The 26,041-nt window shown below is 39.7% G+C and overlaps 1 protein-coding gene across 3 annotated transcripts in view; it reads right to left on the minus strand.

Moving 5' to 3' along the window:
* Positions 1–1,961: 1,961 nt before the first annotated feature.
* Positions 1,962–26,041, minus strand: part of ptpn9 (protein tyrosine phosphatase, non-receptor type 9) — a 29,126-nt gene continuing 5,046 nt past the window's right edge. For all 3 annotated transcript variants that reach the window (XM_023349504.1, XM_023349498.1, XM_023349493.1), the window contains 12 exons: positions 20,001–20,144; positions 13,686–13,775; positions 10,366–10,490; positions 10,024–10,129; positions 8,899–9,009; positions 8,486–8,802; positions 6,682–6,769; positions 5,920–5,989; positions 5,731–5,809; positions 5,497–5,647; positions 4,097–4,304; positions 1,962–3,001 (listed from right to left, as the gene is read on the minus strand). In XM_023349504.1, the coding sequence (XP_023205272.1) occupies positions 2,811–3,001; positions 4,097–4,304; positions 5,497–5,647; positions 5,731–5,809; positions 5,920–5,989; positions 6,682–6,769; positions 8,486–8,802; positions 8,899–9,009; positions 10,024–10,129; positions 10,366–10,490; positions 13,686–13,775; positions 20,001–20,144 (1,680 nt within the window). In that variant the 3' untranslated portion in view covers positions 1,962–2,810. The remainder of the gene's footprint in view (positions 3,002–4,096; positions 4,305–5,496; positions 5,648–5,730; positions 5,810–5,919; positions 5,990–6,681; positions 6,770–8,485; positions 8,803–8,898; positions 9,010–10,023; positions 10,130–10,365; positions 10,491–13,685; positions 13,776–20,000; positions 20,145–26,041) is intronic.

The following is a 26,041-nucleotide window of genomic DNA, read 5'->3' on the forward strand; positions in this document are numbered from 1 at the left end:
GTTGCACTCATGCAGACGTAACCTGGTCAATCAGCCCTCTCTCCCGGCAGAACAAAAGGAGACAGCGGCCATTTTTCAGGCCTTTGTGGAGGTAGACAAGATCGGTGGATAAGATCAGTTTCTCATGTAATGTCCAATCGTCAAATTCCTAATATTAAGGAAACCGGGGATGATTTATAGGTGGATCCCTACAACAACAAAATAAATAAATAAATGGAAATGTACCTTAAGTATACCTTAAAAGCAATAACATCAAATCAGTTCAACCAGAAGACATAGCGCACCATTGACAACCATGCTGACATAGTTTGTGTTTATTACAGTATAGCATGAATCAATGAGCAATGAAATACAATACAAAGTGAAAACATAATGTTATAACAGAACAAATATAAAATTAATGGTAATTGCATATTTGTATGAAAACAGTAGCTGAATATAATAGAAAAATAAAGCGGCACATCTCGTGTCCGTCATTGCAAGGAGAACTAATTCTAAAGATCAGAGTAGGTGGAAATTCCAGGCTTTAAAAAAAAAAAAGCTTCACTACCAGCAAATTCAATATGAACTCTGGAGTAAAGAACGTAAGACAAACGACACACAAAAACACAACTTTTGTACATGTACTGTAATAATAATAATAACAACGGCAATACACTGGGACACGACGAAAGCACTAGACTATTCTTGATTCTCGAGTGTCCAAGGAGGACTTGTAGGCTGCGGTCGGCACGCGTTTGTGCTTACTTACGTCGTCGTCGTTGCTGTCCGGTCCGTTTCATTAGTCCCAATAAAGTTCTACGCAGATGATAACAGTAAATATCTCCGTGTTTTACAGCTACAGCATCACTAAATATACAACAATCAACGAATCGCAGCATCACACGCAGACTCATACAGTCATCTAACATTAAAGTTGTCCTCTCAATGCCACGCTGGAACGCCAGGACACATTGGGATTTTTATTTTTTATTTATTTACTTTTTAAAATTTTGTAAAAAGTGCTAAGACACGATTTATGCATAAAAAAGGTATTGCACTACTCGTGAGGTCTTACACCGATTTACCCTTTTGTGACAGGCACCGCCTTAAAACAAATGTCTGTGCAGCACGACGCTAACACAATTAAGGCAGCCAAAAGCTCTTAATTTATTAGGCGAGGTGGAAGCTTGTGGGTTTTTTTTTTAACCACTCTAATATTGTACAAAAGAAAACTCAAAAGAGGTCCGAGTGGATTGAAACTTCAGGAGCACTCAGTCAAAATATGTAGCAGCCGTTTGGGGAGTTGTCAGGTTTTCAAACGATGGATGTGCTTTCGCTCTGTTCACTTTGAAAGACAGTGTGCACTTTATGGTAAACGTGGCGGTTGGCGGCGAATTTGTGGCCTGACCTCCACGGAAACATCCACAACCCCGTGTGGCATTCACCGTGGATTTAAGACGCACTGTGCTCAATGTTTGCCTTAATGAGACACTGAGGGGCGACAAAAAAACAGTTAAAATCAGACTGGTTTAAAGGAATATTTCACCCCCAAAATGGCAGTAAATTTCAGCAATACGAAACTACCGTGGCCTAAAGGGATTTTAATGGGATGTTGAACTACACAATCGATAGTAAAGCTGCGCTAAGAGAAAAGGACTCGAGCAGGTTTGTAATGTCATAACATGATGCTTAACAGTTTAAAGGAGCAGCAGACACTTTTGAGGTGAATTAACCCTTCGAGGTCCTTAACAGTGAAAAGTGAACTTTTTTTAAATTAGTAATTAGATGAAGTGAGGCCTCACAGTGTATTGCAAAAGTAATTAATACCCTTGGAAGTTTTTATTATTTCTGACAACGGATGTTGTTCGGATTTTGTAAAATGGACCAATAAAAAGTAGCAATTGTGAAATGGAAATTAAATCTAAATTTTCATTTTTCTTTATAAATATGTTTAGTAAAAAACCAAAAAAAAACCTGGGTGTATATTTCTGGAGGTTTTTTTTGTGTTGACTTGGTTTTGCCCTTAGTTTTATTAAATGTTTTTTCTCCTTTTGTTGAAGAAAAACGAAAACTCAAACTAGTGCATTTTATTGGTTTTTGATGCACTGTTTTGTGAGTATTATTTTAAGTGTGTCAATAGGTGCGTATGTTCAGTAAGAATTCTGTATTTATTGTAATCTGGTTGACTGGCTCTAATAAAAGTCATCGATTGACACCCTTTGCTCTGATACCTGTAAATAAAATTGTCTTCAGAGATCACAGTAATGAATTGAGTCCATCTGTGTACTCAATTATGCTGTTTTGTGAAGATCTCAGACATTTTTTGGAAATCACTGGGCGTAGCCTTACAGACTTGCGTCTCTAAATGCAACGGACTTCTTCTTTTTTAGACGTCGATTCATAAACAAAGTTGAAAATCGTGTACCAGTTTCCTTTCACTACTTTGTGTTGGTCTATCAACTGAATTGCCAAACACACTGAAGATGGGACAAGTGACAAAACGAGAAAGGATTGAAGAGTACAGAAACCTTTCCAAGGCGTTGTATTGCCTCCAAAACTTAGCGGCCCGCTCACTCTGCTGCATTTTTCTGTATGTTTTCAACAAACCTTTTAAAACATCACATTGTCGACAGCCACAGTTTCATCACAAATCATCAGCGATCAAGGCTTTTAATCTTTAATGCGTTTACTTGGTTTGCCAACGGCTTATGGCGAAAGCTCGTCTTCAGTCGGGAGTTGACTTTACTTCCTCCGGTCGGCCGGTCGCCCAGCCTGGCTGCAGGGTCAGCAGGCTGACAGCAGAAAAGTCCTTGTTGTCGTTCGGGGCCTTACTGATTAGACGGGAGCAGGCCCTGTCTCTGGGCGTGTTCCAATATAGCATTGTAGCAGAAGTAGTACTGCTCCGGCGTCTGAATGCTGAAGGCCCGCTGCGTTCTCATGCGACGCACTGTCTGAAACACGTTGAGGGAGCCCACGTCCTGGAGCTGGGACAGACAGATGTCCAGGGCGCAGAAGGTACCTGCCGAGAACAGGGACAAGTCAGACTCGCACCTGTATCAGACCTCTTGAAATTGCTCAAGCTTTTACATTTGTATCGGTCCAACCACTTGAAAGTCCCATTCCACTTGATTTGCGTTGTGTTTCATTGCTGCGGAAAGACGCCGCTTTGGGGAAATGCCACTTCAGCATTGCCTTCCCGTGCAATTAACACTACGCTGTACAAAATTTGACCGACGATAAGACTGCGCAAATTGGAATGGAAGCACAACCCTTTCGAAAAAAACTAATTTTTCTGTATGTTTTTTTGTGCTAGGCCATATCGGCCCTTTGCAAAACTGCAACTTAAATGCCTTTTTTTGCGTTTCCACAAGTCACATGATCAACAGCTAGATGTTAACACTGACAGAGAAGACGTAAAAGACAACAGGGAGTGGTAGGAGGATGATGGCACGGCATGTGATTAAGTGACTTATCGTGTAAACAAACACAATTGTGAAATTGTATTATTTTTTTTTGACATTAGCAAAATATCGACAAAGTTTTGCAAACATTTGTAATGGAAGTGCAGACACAATAAATTGTGTGAGAAACTCTTTTTAAAGAAATTGACCTAAACTTCATTTTTGTTGGTAAGAACAGACCAAAACTTAGGCAAGAAAGATAAAAAAACACCACAAAAATATTTCCACGGTAGAAACTTCTCTAATAAAGAAAACATGCAAAACTATATTCAGATTTTTGATCTCGTCATTTACACATCCTTTACTTACAAAAAACTGACTTCTTTATTATTATATCACATCATTAGTTTACTATATTCCATGCTAAGTTTTTTTTGTTGAAAAAACAAAAAAATTGCCACCTGTAGGTACTTTTGATCGGAAGATTTTGTAACACTGCAAAATGTGAAAGGACGTAATGTTGGAAAATGCACTAAATCTTCCTCACGTTTAAGCCCATGTAGGATGTTTTTATGATCTGTCACTACACATGGCGTGATAAAATAAAGGGTGACTGCAGCTAAAATAATTTTGGATCACAACCGTATCAACATATCAGAAAGCACAATAATGTGACATTGTGAGAAAACCCCCCAACAGTCTCCTGGTTTTACCTGTTCTCCCAATCCCTGCACTGCAGTGGACCACCATCGGCGGTCCCAGTGAGTGGCCGGTCCACTGAGGGCCCAAAGCCTTCACCATTTTCCTTTGTTGCCTCTTCACAGCTCCCAGGAAGTCGATGAGAGTCACTGCTGACGTAGGCACGCCGTAGTCCGGCCAGCTGAGGTACTGAAAGTGACTCACATGTCTCTGCTCGCATGTCTGGACAGGTGAACAAAAACACATTAGAATGCTTGAAATGCTTTGGTTACACACTGGGCTTGTAGAATTCAAGGCACTGTGTGACATGTGCTTGAATCAACAGTTTTTATGCTCAATTTGAAGTATTGCAATAGACAAGGTTGAAATGGCAAAATTCTAAATAACAGTCACAATTTTGCAAAAAAAAAAATTGTACACTTGTCCGAGGTGGTTTTTGGCTTTTCCGAAAAATAGATGATGCGCTAAAGCAGAGATTTAGCGCATACTGGGATTCTGACATAGCGAACGTTTGCCTCACATTTACTTCACATTTACTTCACATGATTATCAGTGGTTTCCTCCAGGGGCTTGGATTGGATTTGCATTTCTTCCTCTACATCTCCGGATAGTATGTAATGTCGCTAACACTTGTTGACCTGATAGCGTCCTGAAAACGTTTGTTTTTCTGAGACGGATGGTCCATTTTAATTTGCAACCTCTACTTCCTGTTTATTACTACCATCGAAACTGGTCGAAACTAGGCTATGCAAACCATCTATTGGAAACTACATTTTACATTTTATTTTATTTTTTGTGACATTTTAAAAGCTTGCTCGAAATTTGCATGACAATTGGATTGAGACCTAGCTATTGTTGGTATTTTTTTAATGGATTTAAATAAATACACAATAACAATGCAGCATGTTGCCAGCAACAAAGTACATAAAGATCCAACTTAAAACTGGAACTTTGCAAAGTGATCTACAGGTCAGAGTTAAATTGTCTAATTAAAATAAAACTACATCAGGAAATTTCATGGTACTGGGCGTAAATTGGCGTAAACAGCAGCCAAACCTTGAAAGACATCCAGGAAGTCCAAGGACCGTTTTTTTCCTAACACAGATTTCAATAATTGGAGAAACACCTGGCTCCAGAAAGGCCAAGATCCTGGTGCAAAGTAATTATTTTAAAAAGCTCATGTAACACACACTATTAAAAGTTTTTAAAATCTTCTATTTTTAAATCTAAATCAGAAAAGCTCTCTTTATCGGTGAAAACGAGAACAAGCAATGCATCATACGCCATTTTCCCCACCTGAAATCTCAGCACATAACACCTTTCAAGTTATAAGAAGTGCTTAGAAATTTCCAGGGATCTATTTGTGCTGTGTTTAGTTAAAGAGAAATCCTACACCCAGAGAAGAAGCGTATACCTCCGTGTTGTGCAGCTCCAGAGTGGTGTGGTTGTAGTGGGTGTGGTGGTCCACCCTCTGGTTCACCACTGCTATGTGGCCGTAGACCTCCTGCCCGCCTTCCTCCAGGGGCCAGTACTGTCCACACTTCCTCCGACTGCCCTCGTCCGTCCTGCGGCACCGAGACGCGTCAAGAAAACCAAACCTGTCCAAAATTACGAAAACAGAAACACCTGGGACCCTTTTGGGGGTTACCTTGTTGTCATGACGATCAGAAGCACGTTTTGATCCCAGACCATTCTCCAGAAATCCCCGTAGGTCCTGTCCAGTGGTCCTGTGACGTACAGGGGAGCTTACAGCATGTCTCGCGGAGACAAGTCTAGTTGCATGAAGTAGACTTCAATAAGAAGAAGAACTTTAATTCAAAGCGTCTAGCAGTCCTACCTTGAGTACCAATGTACGCGTTCTTCTGTTTGTAGCCGTCCATGAAGCTTGCGTTGATGTAATCCGATCTCTGAAAGAACAGCAAAGCTCAAAGTTTGGGATATTGATTGCACAATGTGACGGTATCGGCCGATGTAGGTCTTTCATTTTAACATTTCACTCTATGTTAAAAAACTGGGCTGATGTTTATTTGCATGTTGTTATTTTTGTGGTATGTGGTATTTATTTGGGCATGTGACAAGATTGTGTGATGTTTAACTGAAGTAAAGAAGTAATGACATTAGCGTTGGGGACACAAGATGTTTAGTATTGAGATGCTATTTTAGGCCTGGATAGCTTTGGCTAACTCCACTTAGGACAACTTGAACAACAGTCTGGTCCAGCGTCCCATCAGATTAACCCCAAGTGGGCCTAGTGAAGCGGTTTTGTCATACATTGTTATTTTTTGTGGAGATAGCGAGTGCATCAGATTTACGGGTGCAACATAAACGTGCAAATGCAAACTTAAAATGTCATTAATTAATCAAAATTAACATGTTAAAATCTCGATCCTAATATGTACGATATACTGGTAAATCCCGGTTATCTTCCTTGTAATAATATTAGCTATTGATATCGGCCCAGATTTTCATATTGGTGCATTCCTAGATTGAATTGATTCCTACCGAGCTGAAAACACACATGAGTTCAGAAGACATGCGGTCAGCTGAAAGAGAGCATTGTATTTCATTTCTGTTTGTTTGTTTTTCAGTCCGACCTTACCTCGTTTCTGCGGGGCTTTAGACGAACTCTCGTTTGGTCAAGGCACAGCACATCGCCATAGCGATTCTTCTCCTGATTGTAGGCCAACCTGTCGAACCAAAGCAACACCAAAGATCACTACTGACACCTGCTGCTCCTCACTGGTATAGCTAAATTGAACTGTGTAATTGTGAAGTTACAGTGAGCAGGTTTCGATTTCCTTCAACAAAAACGCTGAAAAAGTGCTTTGACTAAAAAAACAAACAAAAAACCCTGATTAAATACATTTACTTTTGTGAAGTGAAAAAATATAAATAGGGGAATCAATAAAAAAAAAAACAGAAAAAGGGGTTCAAGCAGAAGAAGTGTGTCACTTGATGTCATCTAACTTCTGCATCACTGGATTCATCTCATTCATAGCTGCATATGAATTATTCACACTGAGCCAGATATTATTACACCAATTAAATGAATTGCAATGTGATCTATTTGCAGCTAAATGCTTCATATGTCCCAAACAGGAGGAGCAGAGAACTATATTAGTGTATCATACGGTCTTTTTAATGTCCACATTCATCTAAATGATAGAATATCTTTAAATAAATAGCAGATTTCTGAAGATGACTGTAAATGTCTGGGCTGCACCAATCCCATATTAATGTCTGTATTAGTGCCGATATTGGGGAAAAAACAAACTAGATAGAGTATTGTGACAATGTGCCCGATCCGTAAAGGCAGATCTAGTCAGTCTAATTCTATGCTTTGTACTCTGAGGGACTTCATGCTTTATTACTTATTTTACATTATATTTAGAATTTTTGAACCATTTGAGAGAAGGTTTGTTGCATTTCATTTTTGTCAATTTCAGTTTCTCTATTATTTATTTTGCATTGGCTGTTATAATCCTAGTTTCACTGACCGAACTATTTAAAGTAGTTTTTTACATGTTTGACCAAACTTGTGAAGCTGTTGGTGTATTAAAGTGTGCTGTGATGGTGCAGAGTTGTAAAATACATTTGTAATTACACCTAGTCGTCTTTTTAAAATGGATGAATTGGAGAACAGTTTGTGCTGAAAGAGTCGTGAAGGTACGGTCACTCATGCAACACGGGCCTGTCCATTACAACTGCCTTTTCAGCAAAACGATGGAAAAACGGCAATACAATGGAAAATCAAACATTTCCAGGGTTATTATTTGTAAGTGGAAAAGTCATAGGGTGTATAGGCAATAGATAAAAACCACCACAGATTGAATCTTTTCAATTGTTGACAGCCAAATTACATGATTGACAGGAATCCTATAGGGTTGTCTGGAATAAGTTTTTTTTTGTTTTTGTGGCGTTTATAATTACGTTAATTTTGTTGTGAATGTGTAATATGTATAAGCTCCTCGGCCTAGTCTAGGCTCTTATGAGTATTTTATGTTTGTTCTGTTTGTTTTATTTGTTTTTTTTATCTATAAATATTCAAATATTAACAAAAAATCGAACTTCAGTACATTTATGTCGGTGTTTAAAACCCCCCAAAACAAAATAATGTTTCAAGCACTTTCTGGATCAAATCTGTATTGGCCGATACTAAACCTCAGATATCGGTATCGGAAGTGAAAAAAGGTGGATCGGTGCGTACCTAGTCCGCACGTGTATCGACTTTGTTGCTATATTTTTCAACTTTTCAGACAAAAATAACAACACAAAAAGTAAGTTAAAAAAAGAAATGGAATCAGGAGGTCAGGCTAGATAAAGACCGTCGATCGGCTGGAAAACTGCAATCGGAGCTTCCCATTAAGCGAAGCCAAAGCAGACGTTACTTCAGGGCGACTCACTGTGAGCAGTGGAAGGTTCCGGGAGGCGCCTCCCTGCGCAGCTCCTCATACTCCTGGTAGACGCCCGAGCGCTGCAGCCGGCCCAGGTGTGCCAGCAGCTCCTGCGGCCGCATGGCCTCGGGCCCCGGCACGTGGATGGACGAGTCTTCCAGGGGGATTCCCACCAGCTCGTCCACGGGGTCCACCCGGCCGTTCTGACCCGCCAGCAGCTCCTGGTTCCAGCCCGAAGCGTCCAGCGGGAGCAGGCCACCCAGGTGCTGGGGCAGGCAGTCTCTGGGGAGGTGCTGACGCAGCTCGGCCATTTTCACCATCTGAACCTGGAGTCAGAGGGGGAAACTGGGGATTCGATGACCGAGATTCAATGATCCAGAAGCTAAAAATCCTTCATGATTTTAGTTTGAAAGATGGTTTACCCTCTCCCTCAGTTTCTCCTTCAGCAGCAGGCTGAGCAGATTGTAGGGGACTCGAAACCACACAGGGGCCCCCACAATCAACACCTTCTTCAGCCTGGCAGGGAACGCCCCCTGGTGGACAGAGACAGAACTCTTCATATTAAAACTATAGATTTTCTAGACAAAGACTTTCATCTTCAGAAGCTAATTTTTGTGAACAAAACAGCCCAATAAAATCTAGTGAATTATTGATTATTGCTTTATTGTTATTATTATTGTTACTTAAGGGCAAAAAAAAGCTATACTTTTCATTTGAAAGACTATAGTTGGCGTCCGTATTGTCAATAATGTCTTCCAATAACATAATCACCCAAAGATAATTTATAATGTCCTGCCAACTTGTAACAATGTGCCCCACTGGGCTTAGCAAGTTTTCTGAGACAAACAATAAAATTTATTGAAATATGGTAAATAAATAACATTCACATCCTTGGGTTTATAGATTAAATTAGTTTGTTGTGTAGTTTGTTTTCATTTGCCATTTGGAAAAGCCTTTATGACCTGGACGACACTTGTAGCACTTGATTTAGCTTTAGTTTGTCTAATTGGGAGGCATTTGTAACACTTCCTAATTGAGTGCCGTGAGAAATGCACTGACTTCAGGTTAATTTGCCCGACTAGTGACCTTCCAGTCACAAAATCAAAAATTGGATAATTTTTCCAATCAGTAAATTCAACCGCATCAGGTCGGGAATAATTTTCAGATAAGGCGCTGTAACTAGGGAAACAATACAAAAAAACAAAGAAAACTATATCAGAGGAAACACAAATATGAAAGAAGCTGCTAAACATTTTGAGAAATTGTTCAGGCTGCAGGAGAGCGAGAGAGAGCAAGACATTCAGTATTCTGCCTCCTGTATTTTCCTTTTGGAGGCAGGAAAACACATCTGAAGACCATTTAGATGGCAGCAAAACACCTTTGTTGTATCTTTTTATAAGAGAAATCAGAATCTGTATCATCCGCAAGAACTGGACATCAAAAATCGGTTACCAAATTCTGACTGTTGCCTCCCGAACAAAGCAGATTTGACCTAATTTTTTGCATTGTGGCCATTTGATTTAAACCAGTGAATCAGCGATTCCAACCTTGAGCAGATTGAGGATCTTCTTGCTCAGATCCAGCTCGAAGTTGGTGTAGTTGGAGCCCGCCATGTCGTAGATGAACACCAAGCCATTCCTCTGGGTCTCAAAGCTGATGAGAGTAAAGAGAAATCTGCATGTTTTCACATGGTACACCGAAAAGGTGAAGCCATCTATGTTTGAAAAATGTAAATGTGCACCTTTTTTTTGTCAAAACACAATTTTAGAAGTGATTGGAATAACGTAGTGAGCAAGCGTTTAATTGAAGGGAAAAATCAGAAATCTGTCTCTTTGAGCAGAAACGATTCTGCAATCAAAAATCAGAATTTCTGGTGGTGGTGAGGTCACCTTTCTACGGCCCGGTCCAAAAGGTAGAAGAGAGCCTGGAGCACAACATGGTTGCCTGTCTTGTTGGGATGATGAAGCTTGGCTGTGTACAAAGCGATGGAGGCTCCTGTCGGGTCCCGGACGCTCTGAAAACGGAGAATATCAACAAATAAGAAACATTTAATCTAATCTGGATCACAGATTTTGGATTTGTATTTATTCAGCCGCTCCGTGTCAATACTTTGTAGAACCAACTTTCACTTCAATTACAGCCTGCAGCTTTTTTTTTGGTCTCTACCTGCTTTGCTCATCTAGAGACTGACATTTATCCCCATTCTTCTTTGCAAAAACAAGAATTAAGCTATAATATTATGACAATAAATTGATATTAGCAGGATAAAAAGACACTATTACCAGAAGGAAGTTGTGAAATTGAGAGAAAAAGTTGCAAAGCTTTGATAATATAATCAAGATCTGACGTGAGCAACTCATCTCATCTGTGGTTCGTTCATCGAAACAGACGCAGCCGTTTGCAAAGATTGTTTCAAAGTCCTGCTACTGATAATAATTTGGCGCTGATGTGTTAAACAGATTAATTATGTTTATTTGTAAAACAGATACCAAAAAATAATTTCACAAGATGCTTCACGTTCCTCATTTTAAGTTCTTATTTTTTGTGTGGGAGTTATTGTAAAATTACTACTTCATTTTACTAATATTACAACTTTATTCTGGCAAGATGAGTCTATCTTCACTATATCACTGCTATTTCATCTTTAATGTCATACAAATTATTTCTTGTATCCCTATGACTATTTTGGCAGTATGACTTTATTCTTGTGACATTACAACTTTTTTTCTCACATTATTTCGACTTTATTCTCATATTATTTCGACTTATTGTCGTACTACTTTGTTCTTATCCTGTGATGGTGCCTCTCTGGTTAGTTCCTCTCCTTGCTCAGCCGTCTTTCAGACGATAGACTGAACATTACTCAGAGATGTAGCTGTCACAGAAAATGCAGGTGTGAAAACTTTTGCGAGGTACAACAGCAGCAGAACCACGATTTGGATTTTCGGCCAAAAGCTCGTGCTTTCTCGTCGACAACAAGAAACATGTCGACAAGTGTTGCTTTGTTTGGTTTCATCCTGACCAACACCCCAGATCAAAGCGACCACCGGGGGGCAGTGCGGTTCACAGAGTGTGTGTGTGGGGGGGAGGTGGGGAGAAAGGGCGGTCAACAACAATCACCATCAATATAAAGATCCTTTAGGTAGCACACCTCCATCTTGGTAGATTTCTTTTTTTCCACTTTGCACCCCTAACAGCGCCGCGGTGCCACTCCGCCGACCGGAGCACTCCTTTCTGTACGTGAATTATCGTGTTCTCTCTTTGGCACGGGGGCTAAAAATACATCAGACAGGATATGAATCCTGCTGCTGAGGCTGGAGGACTCAGACGTCAGACCAGAGGATGTGTAGCATCAATGCCGCTGTGGCACGTCAGAGAGGGGAAGGAAGAAAGGGAAGGCAGGAAAAGTAGCGGGAGGGAAGGCTTTTCTTTCTTTTTTTTTTGTTTGGTTTGTGTCTGCGAGCACATGACGACTGACAGGATAAACTTATCTGGCAGTTTAAAGTCGGTTAAGACCTGTGGAAGCATTATGTGCATCATAAATTCAGATGCTCCATAAAGAACATTATGTGATAAGGTTCCATCCTCCATATCACATATCACACAGGGATTCAGAAACCCTGCAATAAACATGCTGCTGGATTTCACCTGGCAGCTGTCGGTGGTGATTAGAGCTGTCTGGGATGTGCGCTGTGAAGTATTCACACCCTTTTGATTTCAGGTCACAACTGTGAACTCCACAGCATTTTTTACAGGTGGCGGCGGGATTTGATGTGAACGTTTTCTGATCCGCCTAAAAACAATTTGAAATTAATAGTAAGCAGGTATCCGATGTTTGTTAGGGAACATCAGTTTTTTTGCAATTCTGAGATTGTGGAAATTTATGCAAAATGTTTATTTTGCATTGCAAATTTCCCCCCCAAAAAACAGTCAAAACATTTGAGTTTAAGTTACAGAGACCTCCCACCTGCAGGTGGCAGTATTTTCTATTTGTACAATGTTGCTACCTCGGCCTCACTTGATGTAATCTTGCAGCTATGCAACGTGTCGATCTCAGATACGGCACGTAACAAAAAGTCACGTTTACAGTCATAAGTAAGCACAAATATTGCTAAATTCTTTCCAAATATCTCTAAATATTTCTCAAGTGAGACCAAGATGTACCTTTTTGGCCTGAATGAAAACCATATATATGATGGCTCTTGATAATTTAGCTAAAAAAAAGTCTTGACAATTGAAAAAAAAAAAAAAAAAAAATATATATATATATATATATATATATATAGATACACCGAATGCAGATTTTAGCTGTTTTCTTAATCGTTTGTTGTTGTTTTTTTGCATGGAATAAATATATTCCATACAAAAATCTGTGGTTGCATTTCTCTTGACCACATACTGTAGTTGTGCAATTTGAGATTTTGAAAATTAATTTTCTTGGTGGAAACACAGCAATTTATTTTTTTCACTGAAAAGTTTTGACGCTAGGATGAGGTGGGTGTTTTTTTTGGCTGCATCAAAATCAACTCATTTAGCAAAATTGCAATGGAAAAACTTTTTCCGCATCACGTGGGTCACATGATCAACAACTGGATGTTGCCACTTGTGCAAACCATAAAGAAGAAGATAGGAAGTAGTTTGGAGGATGATTTTTTAATGATTGATTGTGTGGACAGACGTATTCACGTGCGATTTTAATTGCATTTCTTTTTTAATGAAAACAACGCAATTTCAAAATTGTGCTTTTTCGACATTAGCGAAATATGGACAAAGTTTGGCGTACATTTGTAACAGAAACGTAGCTAGTCATATATATTATTGTTGTCTCATCATCATGTTGGAAAGAAACTAAGTCCTTTTTCTGTTCACATCATTTTAAAACAAAAAAAATTGTTTTAGCAACCCTCATTTTGTAAATGTTTTATAATTTTCTTTGTTTTTAAAACCTAAAACCAGACATAAAATGGTGGTTCTTTAAAAATAACCACAAATTTTATAATGGACATTTTTATTCAATTTTTTCTGGTTGCCTCTTCACAAAACTTTATGCAACATTTATGGCTCTAAACGAGTACAAAAACATCTCTGGTTTCTGAAAGTTGCGAGGTTTCGCCACCCAGTCTGACTGACTTTGAGCAATATTATAAAGAGAAATCTGACTCTTATCAGTTAATACAGGCGTTTAAAGGGAAAAAAACAACATTCTTACCAACACTGTGAATTTTCCACTGAGCAGCTCGGAGCGCAGTGGCTCTTCCTGAGGCTGCAGTCTGACGATCCCTTCTTTAAGACGCGTTTCCTGAAGACGAACAGATCAAAAGGGAGCAAGGTGAAGTCAGCCTGCTGGGAAGCCAGAGGAGCTGAATTCCTCTGCGTGAACAATAGAGCCGCCGCAGGAAGACCCGTGTTATTTCTAGCTGGAATCTAGGAAACCCTGGAGTGATCACGTGGAGGTTCCTTCAACCTGATCTTAAGGTGCTTGGACTAGGTCGTTAAAATCTACCTTGAGTTTTACATTTAAATAGATGAAAACAAAGATTAGGGACTCTCATCTTGGTTTCTGCAGATTAAAATGTCATGATGATGACAATGACATTAACAACTTTTATTCTCCCTATACACTCCTCATCTTATATATCATTGCAATCTGACAAGACACAAACTTAGACATTAACATGGACCAAAATAAATATGATCAAAGCTTAAATTAGTTTTTTTTAGAGAGTGGGACACAAAGCATGATCAAATATTAAACGTAAAATCATGAAATATAAGAAAGTTTGGTTTTATTCTGCTTACCTAAAGGAGAAAAAAACATGTCACTCTCAACATTAACCTAACTCTCATCCATTCTCTATAAATACACACAAACTGATCTTCAGCTGGTTCCCAAGTGATTTTTATTGAACCTTTAAGTGTCCGGAAATCACAAAGATGAACCACCGAGACATTTTCATAAAACAGATAAAATCCTAGATTTAAAAACAAGCATACATTACATCATCATATTAATGTTTAAATTCAGAAATAATTCATCTCAAAGGGAAATTTTGATGTTGTCATGCACAATTTCATCATCAGCTGACGGCAAGCTCTGCTAATCCACCTCATTTGCTTTTGCCGCTTCATTAAATCTCTGTCTGGACGACTTTTTTTTTTTTTTTTTTCAAATTTATCCGGTGTCGTAGTTCAGGTATTATTTGATGTTTGAAGATGCTAATCAGCTGCTCCAAGTTGTAGGGGGCAGAAAATCCTCTGTTGCTATAGTTATGCATCATAACAACAATCCTTGCACCTGATCCACATCCAAACCCAGAGGGAATGACTCAACTACATATTTCTGAACAAAAGTATACAAAAAGTACCAAATCAGAACTGATATAACAGAATGTTTAAGTAGCATGCTTTCAGGCTGGCTACTCCTCGTACATATTTGGTAACAACTGGTGATCAATGCAATGCAATGCAAAAAAAAAGAAAAGAAAAAAGTAAAGTCATCAAGAAACTACAATTAAGTTGCTTCATGGCCACAAACTTCACAGTTTTAAATAAAACCTTCTAGATGAGATGTTAACACTGAAATCCAGTTTTTTCCTAGTGGTTGGATACACTGATGTTCGCTTGCTCAGACCGATCTGTCGGCCCATGACTCGGTACAAGTGCTGCGTTAAAGGGACTTCGGTGTCGAGGTGAGAGATTAATCCTTTCTAAAAGGTCAAAGTTTTCACCATTGCGCCACCCTGTCGGGTCTGGAAACTGTCTGAGCTGCAGAGCCTCTCCGCATTTTGTCACATCATAACCACAAACTTTCGGGGGGGTTTCTTAGAGGTTTATGTGATAGATCAAAAGCAAATTAGCACTTCAATGCGAGGTGGAAAGAACTAATAACAAATAAGAATCTTTAAAATTACAGTGTGAATTTGTGTTCAGCCTCACTGAGTGAATACTATTTAGAACTACCTTAAGGCGCAGTTACAGCTACAGGCCTGTAGGGGGTGTCTTTACCAGCTTTTTGGGTGTAAATGCTGATATTTTCTGTCCGCCATTCTGTTTTGCAAAATATCTCAAGTTCAGTTAGATTGGATGGAGACTGTGACCAAGTCCATCTGATTGGACTCCAGTATGGGCTTTGACTGGGTCATTTCAATGCTTGAAAAAGGTTGAAGCTAAATGTTTACTTTTTTGTATATGGGCACCATTTTGATCTTAAAAATTAACAAAAAAATGGTTTCATATGAGTAGAGGGCATTTTTCTACAAGTCTGCTATCTGATGTAAATTGCTTGTGACAAACTGTCATTGGGACAATTTTTCTCTTCTTCTTTCCTGTGTACCGTAATGGAGTTGAAACATGCTCCCACCAGAACCAAATATGGAGGAGCACCATTTATTTTCTATGCTCCACTAATGTGGAACAAACTTCCAGAAAGGTACAAATCTGCGGAAACGCTGAGTTCCTTTAAATCAAGGCTAAATATCTGCCTATATAGTGTTGCCTTTGATAAATAATGACTTGAACATTGATTATTATATTTGATGTATATTTCTTTGATGACTTTGATGAAGGCATTTGACAAAATATGTTTGTTTTATAATTCATTACCATATTACATGGTCTCCACATGTAATATGGTAATCAAGTCAAATTCAAGACCTTATTAGACCTTTTCCAGACCATTGTGAATTAAATTTATGACCTGTAGCAATGCAGACTATGCAAAAGAAAATTGCATATTTTATGTAGTAGTAGTACCAAGCTTTTTTGCACAGAACGGGTTGAAAACAGAAGTGAGCCAGTGGCAAAGACAAATTGGCGATACATTTAAACTTAGCAATGATAGACACAAAATAGCTAGCTAGCAAGGGTTTATTAGCAGCTCATTAGCAGTAGCCTCAGCCACCTTTGAGTTATAAAAACCGAATGAAGATGTCTGGATGTGACTCAAACGTTTGCCTAACAGAAATGTCCCACAGAAAAAATAAATTAGAATATTAAATATTCCTGCCATGACAGCATCTAAGACCTGTGGTTAATGTATTCAAGGCCAACTTAGGCTACATATTTTGCAACACATTTAAGACATTTTAAGGCCGCAATTTTAGGTATATGAATTTAAGACTTTTCAAGGACTCCCTGATATGCTGTTTTTACGGTCTAAAGCCCTTTGAACTGCCTTGTTGATGAAATGTGCTATACAAATAAAACTGCCTCAACTTCTGTTGGGCATTCAAAACTTCTCCACAACTTTTTCCCCCCTGACATGTCTGTTATTCACTTGACTTATTTTTGGGGACTGAACACAAATGCCAGACTTTTAATATTTTTATTGGTCTACTTATATTTTTACACTCTTCGTTCGCACCCTATTAACCTTCCACCAATATTATGCATCAAATGAGAGTTAATGCTGACTGAAGAAAATGACTCAATCACTGAGATCATCAAATAAATAAGGAACTAGGAGTTTGATCACCACGTTCCACTTTGATGGTGGGAAGATCACCGGATATCTTAACCCGTTCTGCTTGTCACTTTTGATTTCACAAACTCAACTCATCTCGCCCTCCTGCACACACACACACCCACGTATGCATACACGGTCGCACTACTTCACAGTGTCCCTACAGCAGAGACGGACACGCCCGGCTCCGATAGACGTGCTAAGATGTGTGGAGTCATACGTTTCTTAATGCTCCTCTTCTCTCCCATGGAGGTGGCTGAGAACACGGCAAGCAAACAAACAGGAAGCTGAAAAAGGAGAAGATCAGCAATACTCGGTTCAGATGCACAGCTGTTGTTCATCTGTTACGCCTAAAAAAAAAAGAAGAAAGTCCAGAAAAAACAAACAAAAAAATCCCATATTCCGTTTCCATCCGTCTCTTTTATTTGGAAACGGTTCCTTTACGTCGATATCGTTTGACTGCATGCTCAGCTCCTCCGTGCTACCCCCCTTGTTTCTTTTGATAACACAAGTAGGATTTGTTCACGAGTGCTTCGGTTCTCCGTAAAGTTAAAAACGCCTCTTGGAATATCCCTCTGATGATGAGTCGGCGTGAGACCGTGTTCCTGGGAATGTTGCGCTAGTCTTCGTTTTCAATAAAAACGGCTTTTGTGTTGCCGTTTGCTGCGAACGATGCGGGTACTACGCACCAACTTTCCTCAATCAATAAAGCAGGCCAGTTTTATGCTTTCAGCTCTACTGCACTGAAAGCTGCATGACAGTAAAAGTAGCATGAACTCGATCACCTTTATTAACAGAGAATAAATATGTCAACATTATTCCAGAAGCTTGTTGATGCCCATACCTCAGATGTTGAACTTAAGTTCATTTTAAATAAAAAAAATATTGTCTTCACCCCAAAGGGAAATCACATGTTGTAATAACTCCTACCAAAGTATCTGAAAAGAGTCGTTGTGGATGGCCTCTGACTAGGGCTGGACAATAGATCAATAACATTATAGATCACTATAGACAGTTGATCAATATGAATAGATAATGCATTCATTTCAATTAGTGATGTGTCGGTCGCGACACGTGAACACGTCAACGATTGGAACCGGCTCCACAATGGGAGCCGTTTTAGGATCCTATTTGGGAGCCGGGTTTTTTTCTACAGTATATCGCTGTCTCTCCGCCTCCCTGTCGTTGTGCTTGTGCTCTGCAAGTGCCAGAGCCGATAGTTTTTCCCCACATCGTTTTTTTTTGTCCTGCGGTGCCTCGCTGTCTCTCCCCTCCTTCTCCCTCTCCTTGCGCGTTTTGCTCTTCTGCCAGTGCTAGAGCGGAGAGTTTTTTCCCTCGGTCGGTCCACTGCCCTCATGTCAAGTGTGTGCTCCACACATCTGACCAATCACACATAGTTTCAATTAATAATGTGGCGGGAAAACACTGAAAAAAAAGTTTATCTCCACTTTTTTTGTGGAAACGGCAGGCAATTGGCCAAGTTGTATAGCGTTCGTCGGCAGGTGTTTATGTACAGACACTCAGTCAGCGGTCAAGAAGCACAGAAAGAAGGGGAGTCAGTGTGAGAACTGAATAGGTGAAAATAAATGAGTGACAGAAAACGGAGCAAGATTTGGACTCATTTTATGCTACATCAACTCCAGGGCAGAGTGCAGACTGAGCAAAGTCAGCATTTCCTATCGTGCAGGCTCGACAAACAACCTGCACAGGCACATGCGGACATCACACGCTATAGCAATCGGTATTGCTATAGCATTGTTATGCGGCATTTTTACTCATCATAAGTGCTTAACAATGTCAATAATGAAACAAAATATTATAAAATTAGGTTTAAGCTATTAATTAATTAATAATGACAAAAATATATATGGGAAGCCGTTTGGGAGCCGAAAGAGCCGGCTCACCACAGTAAGAAGAGCCATTAGAGCCGCATCTCGAAAAGGAGCCGAAAATCCCATCACTAATTTCAATCCAGAACCGTGCAGCATTCTGGGGGATGTAGGCAGAGGAAAAGCTTCAGTTGCTCAACCTCTCATGTCCAGCTAAGCTAGGCTAGTGGCATCAACTAGCTCACTATTTGGTTACCTAGCAACAACCTGTTGCACAGCAGCAGTTTAAGGCTTCTCAGAGCAACGCTGGTAAAAACATTGTTAAAGGGTTAATTTAGGAGCCATGTTGTGAGGAAGTTGTGATGACTTCCTGAAGGTGGAGTTTCAGAAAGAGCAAGACTTTCTTAAAGAGACAGAGTCCCAATTTCAGGCCCAAGTCAAATTTCTATAATATATGTAGCATTTTTATAACAAAAAATTAACATAGTTACTCGATAGTGCCATTTTATAATATAATGTGCCAGGGAAAATAACTTTTACCTTTATTTAACGAGGTAAGTTATTAAGAACATTTTCTTATTTACAATAATGACCCGACGGAGGGAAGAACACAAAGGCAATAATCTTTGTGTTTGGATCAACGATTTCCAGATTAGTATTCAACAAAAATTAGACAACTATGTTTCATTTTATTAAAAATTGTATGTATATTACTGAGATCAAACTGGAAAAACAAACATTTATTTAGATATGTTTGTGACCCGCGGGTGATTTCAACTTAACAATTTTGACCCCATGGCAAAAATGTTTGGACACAACTGTACTAGATCAAATTACAAAGCCTTCCATCTACCCACTAAACCTTCGTCTCTGAGAAAAAGAAGTTATGTAAATATTTTTTATTACAAAATATTTAAGGATGACTCTACCTGACATTTTTTGTTTTATTTTAACAGATCCATGTGGGTTTTACAGGAACACATCCACAATTTTGATGTGCAATCATACTAGAGCAGCAACTGCAGAAACATTTCAGACTAGGGATCTTTGTCTGGCCTTAAACCACAAAAGGAAACTGAACTAAAGTAAATGTTATTCACAGCAAAGAGTTTTGATGCTCGTCCAACTAATCGTTACTCCTTATCGACAAAATCCAGGGCTGGCAAGTTCAACTGGAAGCAGATGCTTTAAGCACATGATGACACATCAGGTTAGCACCGTCCCTATCCCTTACCCTGTAATTGTGGAAGAGCTCAATGGCGCGGAGGACGTCAAACTTGCGAGCCATGAGAAACTTGACGGCCAGTTCCCTGGACAACGGAGACACTCCATGCTGACTGGTCCACTTGTTGATTTCCTCTAGAAACTGCCTGGTGGCCTGGAAAGGACACGGAGAGGACGTCAGTGAGTTTGAGCTCTCCCAGTCGGAGGGTCAAGCAGGGCAGGAAGTGAAACTGTACACACGCCCACGCACGCACACACACACACAGAGACACACACACACACACACACACACGCCCACGCACGCACACACACACACACAGAGACACACACAGTCTGAGGAAAAACGTGGAACGGATAGACGGCTTTAAGTTTGCGACTGAAACAAAGCCGTAGATGCAACTTGTCTTTATAAGCAAATATAAAAAGGCAATACGAAAACCACATATGTGCATAAAAAGACTTCTACACAAGCATTCAGCTTGTCTCCATGAACAACATTAGATGTTTCTGCTCGTCTTTTATCACATTCTGACTCTTGGAACACAACAAGACATGTTTTTTGAGGCACCATATCCTTTTAATTCACCAAGTTGCACTGGAATTTATTTTTTACAATACTATGACATGGAGACACTTGATTGACCAATGACTATTACTCACTGATGACGTCACATTCGACAGATTTTAGACATTTCAAAATAAATTAACTAAAAATGGGTGGAAGAACGCATTTCATTAATATGTACAAGTTTTGTGCTTTTCTGCCACACAGTGACAACTATTTTGATAGAATTTTCCTATGAAGACTTTCTTAAAACCTTTTCTAAAAGCAGTCCAAATTTTAATCGATCCACCTAAAACTGTTTTTTCCAGCCCGACGTTTTCAAAAGAAACCTAGCCAATCTGACAGCATTACCTTCTGCGTTTTGGATTGTTAGCATGGGTGCAAGAATGTCCTTGTGTGTAAAGCAGAGTAGGCTTGTGTGCAGACAAGATGTGTGTGTTTTAGCATTTCTCATGCCCATTTTTCCATCAAATGCCACATTGCCAGGACCCACTGCACCATAGGAATCAGTGCTATGTTAAAGTGTCAGGCTAGGTTTAGTGTAAATTGAGTATAGGTTAGGTACTGGGTTGGGAATAGGCTAGAGCAGTGGTTCTCAAATGGGGGTACGCGTACCCCTGGGGGTACGTGGAGGTACTGCAGGGGGTACGTGAAGCTTTTCAAAATATCTTTAAAAAATCAGTAGGCTCCTCATAATAAGTCTTGGGAAAAATTATTTTGTAAAAAGTTCAATAAAATATAAATGTGTGTTCATGCACTGAATTTTATATTCAGTATTTACAGGGTATTTACAGCACTGTACCTCTTTTTTATTCCAAAAATGTTTTGCCCGTGTCAGGGGGTACTTGACTAAAAATATATTTTTAAGGGGGTACATCACTGAAAAAAGTTTGAGAACCACTGGGCTAGAGAATGTAATAAAAAATGAATGGACGTCAATGCAAAGTCCTTGTGAAGACAAAAAGACGTGATATTTGTGTGCGTGCTAATTTGTACAAAGTTTTTTGAATCGTGAGAAAGGATCAGATCCATAACCGACCTTTATTTTACTTCAGCAGTGAAAAATAAATCCCCAAAAACTCTATAAACTGTGGAAGTGGGTCAGAATATTCCTTTACAATGTAAAGTTCTTTCACCCATGCAAGCTTTACATTTAGCGTGTTTTCACACCAGATGGTCCGCTAGACTCGGTTTGATCGATGCGGTTCACTTTCACACTGCACTGCTTCAAACAAGCCAAACACCTTTGAAACACCTGTTCACCTCCTCGCCTGTGGTGGCGCTGCACTAAGAACAACTGAAGGAAATGACACAAAAACGTCTGAAGAAGAAAAATGTTGAGTAGCGTCAGATTTTAGCGGTTGTAGAATTTCTCTTTTGTCGCTGGTAAAAGACCCCGAGCCATTTGTCCCACTAGTGTTTGACTTGTGTGTTTGTTTTGGTCGTATTCACCCAGAATGCTCTGCACTATAGTACAATTCCTGCTCTTGGAGTCGCATATGCATTTATTTCAACCAAACCAAGGCCCAGCTTTTCCGGCGGACCAGAGTATTAACAGGGCTGACAGCAGACATTTAGGGGCTTTTCAATTAAATGCACATTCAGGTCCTAACTATATTACATCCCAAAGAGTAAGCCTGTCAGCACACAGTGAATCCTCAACAGGCTGCAATGGGAGGCTTTGAAACGTCGGGCTTTGAACACAGGGTTTCACTTCTCCACTTAGGCGCAGCAGCATCAGTGAGGCTCGCACTGAAGAGAGGAAGTCAGGTTCTGGGAATCGGTGGCTCTTTAGGAAGACAAAACGATCACTGACGGGAGCTGAGGCCGAAGACAAGATGCCAGTGTCTCTCCTCGGAAAGCCGGTGCTTTCAGAGGCGGCGGGGCCGGCAGCTTCCTGCTCTGTTCAGATGCCTTGGCATGCGAGGGATGAAGGCTGATTGCACCTGACAGGGCAGAGGTACCCCTTAATATCCGACACTCACGAGAAAATGAGAGCGAGAGGACAGAGGGATGTGCTCTGAACTTTGGACTTAGGAGAAGGAAATTGCACAATAACAGGATAATAAAGCGACTAATGTCCCCGTAACAAAAATGAGAAACTTTAGAAGGAAAAATGGGTAGAGAATAGATCACTGAATGACATGTTTATGGGAAAAGCTTGCGCACTGCGGTCGCAAAGGAAATGACACTTTGGCCCATCTGTTTATTGGTAACGCTTCATTTGATTTTACTGAATGAGACTTGTATTCAGATAAAATCCTCACAATGTAGAAAATTACCTTCAGATTGGATTACTTTCTTAACATTAATCCAATCTGTTAACAAATTGTATTAATGTTAGTCAACATTAATATATAAATGCTGACTAAATTTGAAGTTTAAAAACTAATTATGAGAATATATATATGTTTATTGTTAGAAATCCTTAGTTGTCTAAACCTACAGATTTAGATAAACATTTTTGATTGGCTGTTGACGATGATTGGCTAATTTTCATCTCAATCGGTATTTACTGGTCGCCTGAAGACCTGAAACCCCAAATTCTGACTTTTTCACCGTGGATGCTACTAAAGGAAGAACACTTAAAGCTAGCCATTTTGAGTAGCAGTAAGTAGTTTAACAATGAGGTTCGCAAAAGCACATAAGAGGATAAAGGAAAGTATACTTTAAAACATTCAGGCTGCACGACAGTGAGAGAGAGCAAGACTTTCAGCAGACACCAGAAAGGCAAGACTAGATTCTCCATGTGGAAAATGCCATTTTAGTAATGCTAGCTAAAACAATATCCAAGCACTTGGTCTTTGTCTTAGTCAAATAAAATCAGGTTTTCCAGAGACTCCTTGCTAATATCACCTCTCTTTATATGGATAATGTAAGGCTGACCACTGCTGGAAGGCTTTGGTTCTGTCTTCTTATGATGTACTTATTATTGAGAATATGGATTTAGCAAAAACTGGCAGCTAAAAATGGTTAAAAAATATAAAATAAATTGAAAGTCAGAAACAAAATTCTGATGTGTGCATCCTTTAATATGGACATATCTAGAAGTCCACTTTGTTACCAGAGCAACATGTCTGATTCAAGAGAAGGTTTTCACAAGTCAGCCATTCGTTTGATGCAGGTGGCTTTCTTTTTGTTGAAGTGTCAAAACTACCGTGTTACATTTTTACAGAACAGCCTTCCAGCTCCAAGCTGCTCCAAGATTCACCGTTTCCCCCCCCCTTTTGCACAATCCACTTTTGTTTGGTATTTAAACACCAGGCCATATCCTCTGGAGCGGCATTTGAGGATGAACCAGTTTGTTTTTACTGTAGTTTTTGCTGGACTGCAGTGGAGGACTCACTGCGGAGGAGTGACTTATCCAACTCCTGGAGGATGCCATAAATATTTCCCTGACTTGCTCTAGTTCTCAAATGGCTGAAAAAGCTTCTTCCCCTCTCCTCTCCTTGAACTTTTTCAGAAATCACTTTAAAGCACCAGGTTCCAGCTAACTGTGTCTGCTGCAGCCTGAGAGATTTTGTGTGTGGTCTCAAGCCATTATGAATGCCAATTGAGGCATTTTAAGATCGAAGTTTGCAGCCTTCCAGCACAGAGATGACATTACATAATCCAGTTAGTTGAGAGAGTTGTTCATTGAAGCCACTTTTTTTTTTTTTTGACCTTTCCAGGGGGTCTTTTTGTGGGCTCTAGTGTCCCTTATATGATAGTGGGTGACAGGAAAGTGGGAAGGAGAGGGGGGAAGACATGCGGCAAATATCATCGGGTCCAGGAGTCGAACCCGCGACGGCCGCGTCGAGGACTCAAGGCCTCCAAATATGGGTCGCGCTAACCACTACGCCACCACGGCACGCCCCTGAAGCCACTTTTTTAACCTACTATGGTTTACATTATTCACAGTCCAGTATGAACTGAGAACCTGATGGTATGTTTTTCCTTGCAAAAACATGAAGCTGAACAAACTGCTATTACATTGCCACCATCTGGATGTAAATTTGTAGCAGTTATAGACATAATGAGGGAGAAAGACCATGGGTACATTTTCAGAACTTGTCGGCTATTTAATGAAAATGATATACTATAAAGAAACATCAATATCATGCATTTTTAAACCTGTCACTAAAAACACCAGAGAGTTATAAATGAGTAATTCGTGTTAGCTGCCCTGGTCGCAGTAGGCTGGTTAATTCACCTTCAGACATGCTAACTATTGTAACCTGTTTGAAACTTTAGTTTCAAAACAATTCTGCCTGCTCATCTGGTGTTATTATTTTGTTTATTTCAAAGGGACACTGTACATTAACCAATAAATAGTAAAGGTGTCAGGGTTTGCCAAAAGGCTAGTTTACGTGTGGCTCTTTTTTGCTAGCAGAAAAAAAAATCCAAACGGCAACCTGAGCTAACGTTTAGCCATATCTAGCTATTGCTTCTTCAGAGAGACTTGAAGGCTCGAAACAACAGTTTAGAGGAAGAACAGTGCTACTGTACTGGTTACAAAAGAGTGCTTAAAACTTCAGCAGCTCCGGCATTTTATTAAGACTAGCTTCAGGGCACAAACACACAGGTAAAACAGGTTGTAGAGTTCAAAAACACCCACGTCCGCACGAGATCGTTTCCAGAAATGACTTTTTCTAAAAACACCAAGAGTTAAACACAGAGAATGGCACAGAAAGCTATTTTTACGCCCCCCAGAACTGAAAGTTTTTCTAATCATGTAGTATGATTAGCATAAAGCCTCCAAACGAAGTTAGCAGTAAACAGAACACGAAAACAAGAATGACAAGAAACAAAGTACAGGTGACGTCTTTTGTAAACATTTTGTTAACGCAGAATTTTAAATGCACAATCAGGAGTATGCAAACAGCCGTTGTTGTTATGTATGACGGTTTGGTGCATTTGGGGTTGTAGGTCAGGATAAAAGTTGGGCTATATGTTACAGTTTTCACAATAGAGGCATTTTAGCTGCCCACATTAATACGCAAGAGTGAAATTTCAACTCTGAACTCTATTTAAAAAAAACAAACAAAAAAAACGCTTGGAGACGCGGTTTCCATATGAACATGGGGCACAAAGTTTAAAACTGGTCCCTTTTGTTATTATTTCCTATGCTGCTTTTGCATTCTTTTTAAAAATCATAACCATGCAAAATAAAAACATTGTCACAAATATACAAAAAAAACCAAAAACATTCATACAGAGCCATTATCCAAGCTTCAAGAATAAATACAAGCCCTTGCAAACACAACTATCAGACAAGAACATGTGTGATAGTTTCATCCATGTTCTTAAAATACCACCGTGCACATTTTATACCGCCTACAGCCACGACGATGAGCTCCAGCGCATCATCTTCCACAAACGCACCCACTGCAGTCGTACAATGGCCGTTTGCATTAGCAATTTACCTTGCTGCTTTAAATGTAAATTTGTGTTGCAGTAGCTTTTCCCTTGCAGTTCTCCAACAGAGGCCATTTTTGTCTGTTTCT

This window comes from Xiphophorus maculatus, chromosome 2 (assembly GCF_002775205.1).
Source record: "Xiphophorus maculatus strain JP 163 A chromosome 2, X_maculatus-5.0-male, whole genome shotgun sequence".
Classification (NCBI taxonomy): Eukaryota; Metazoa; Chordata; class Actinopteri; order Cyprinodontiformes; family Poeciliidae; genus Xiphophorus; species Xiphophorus maculatus.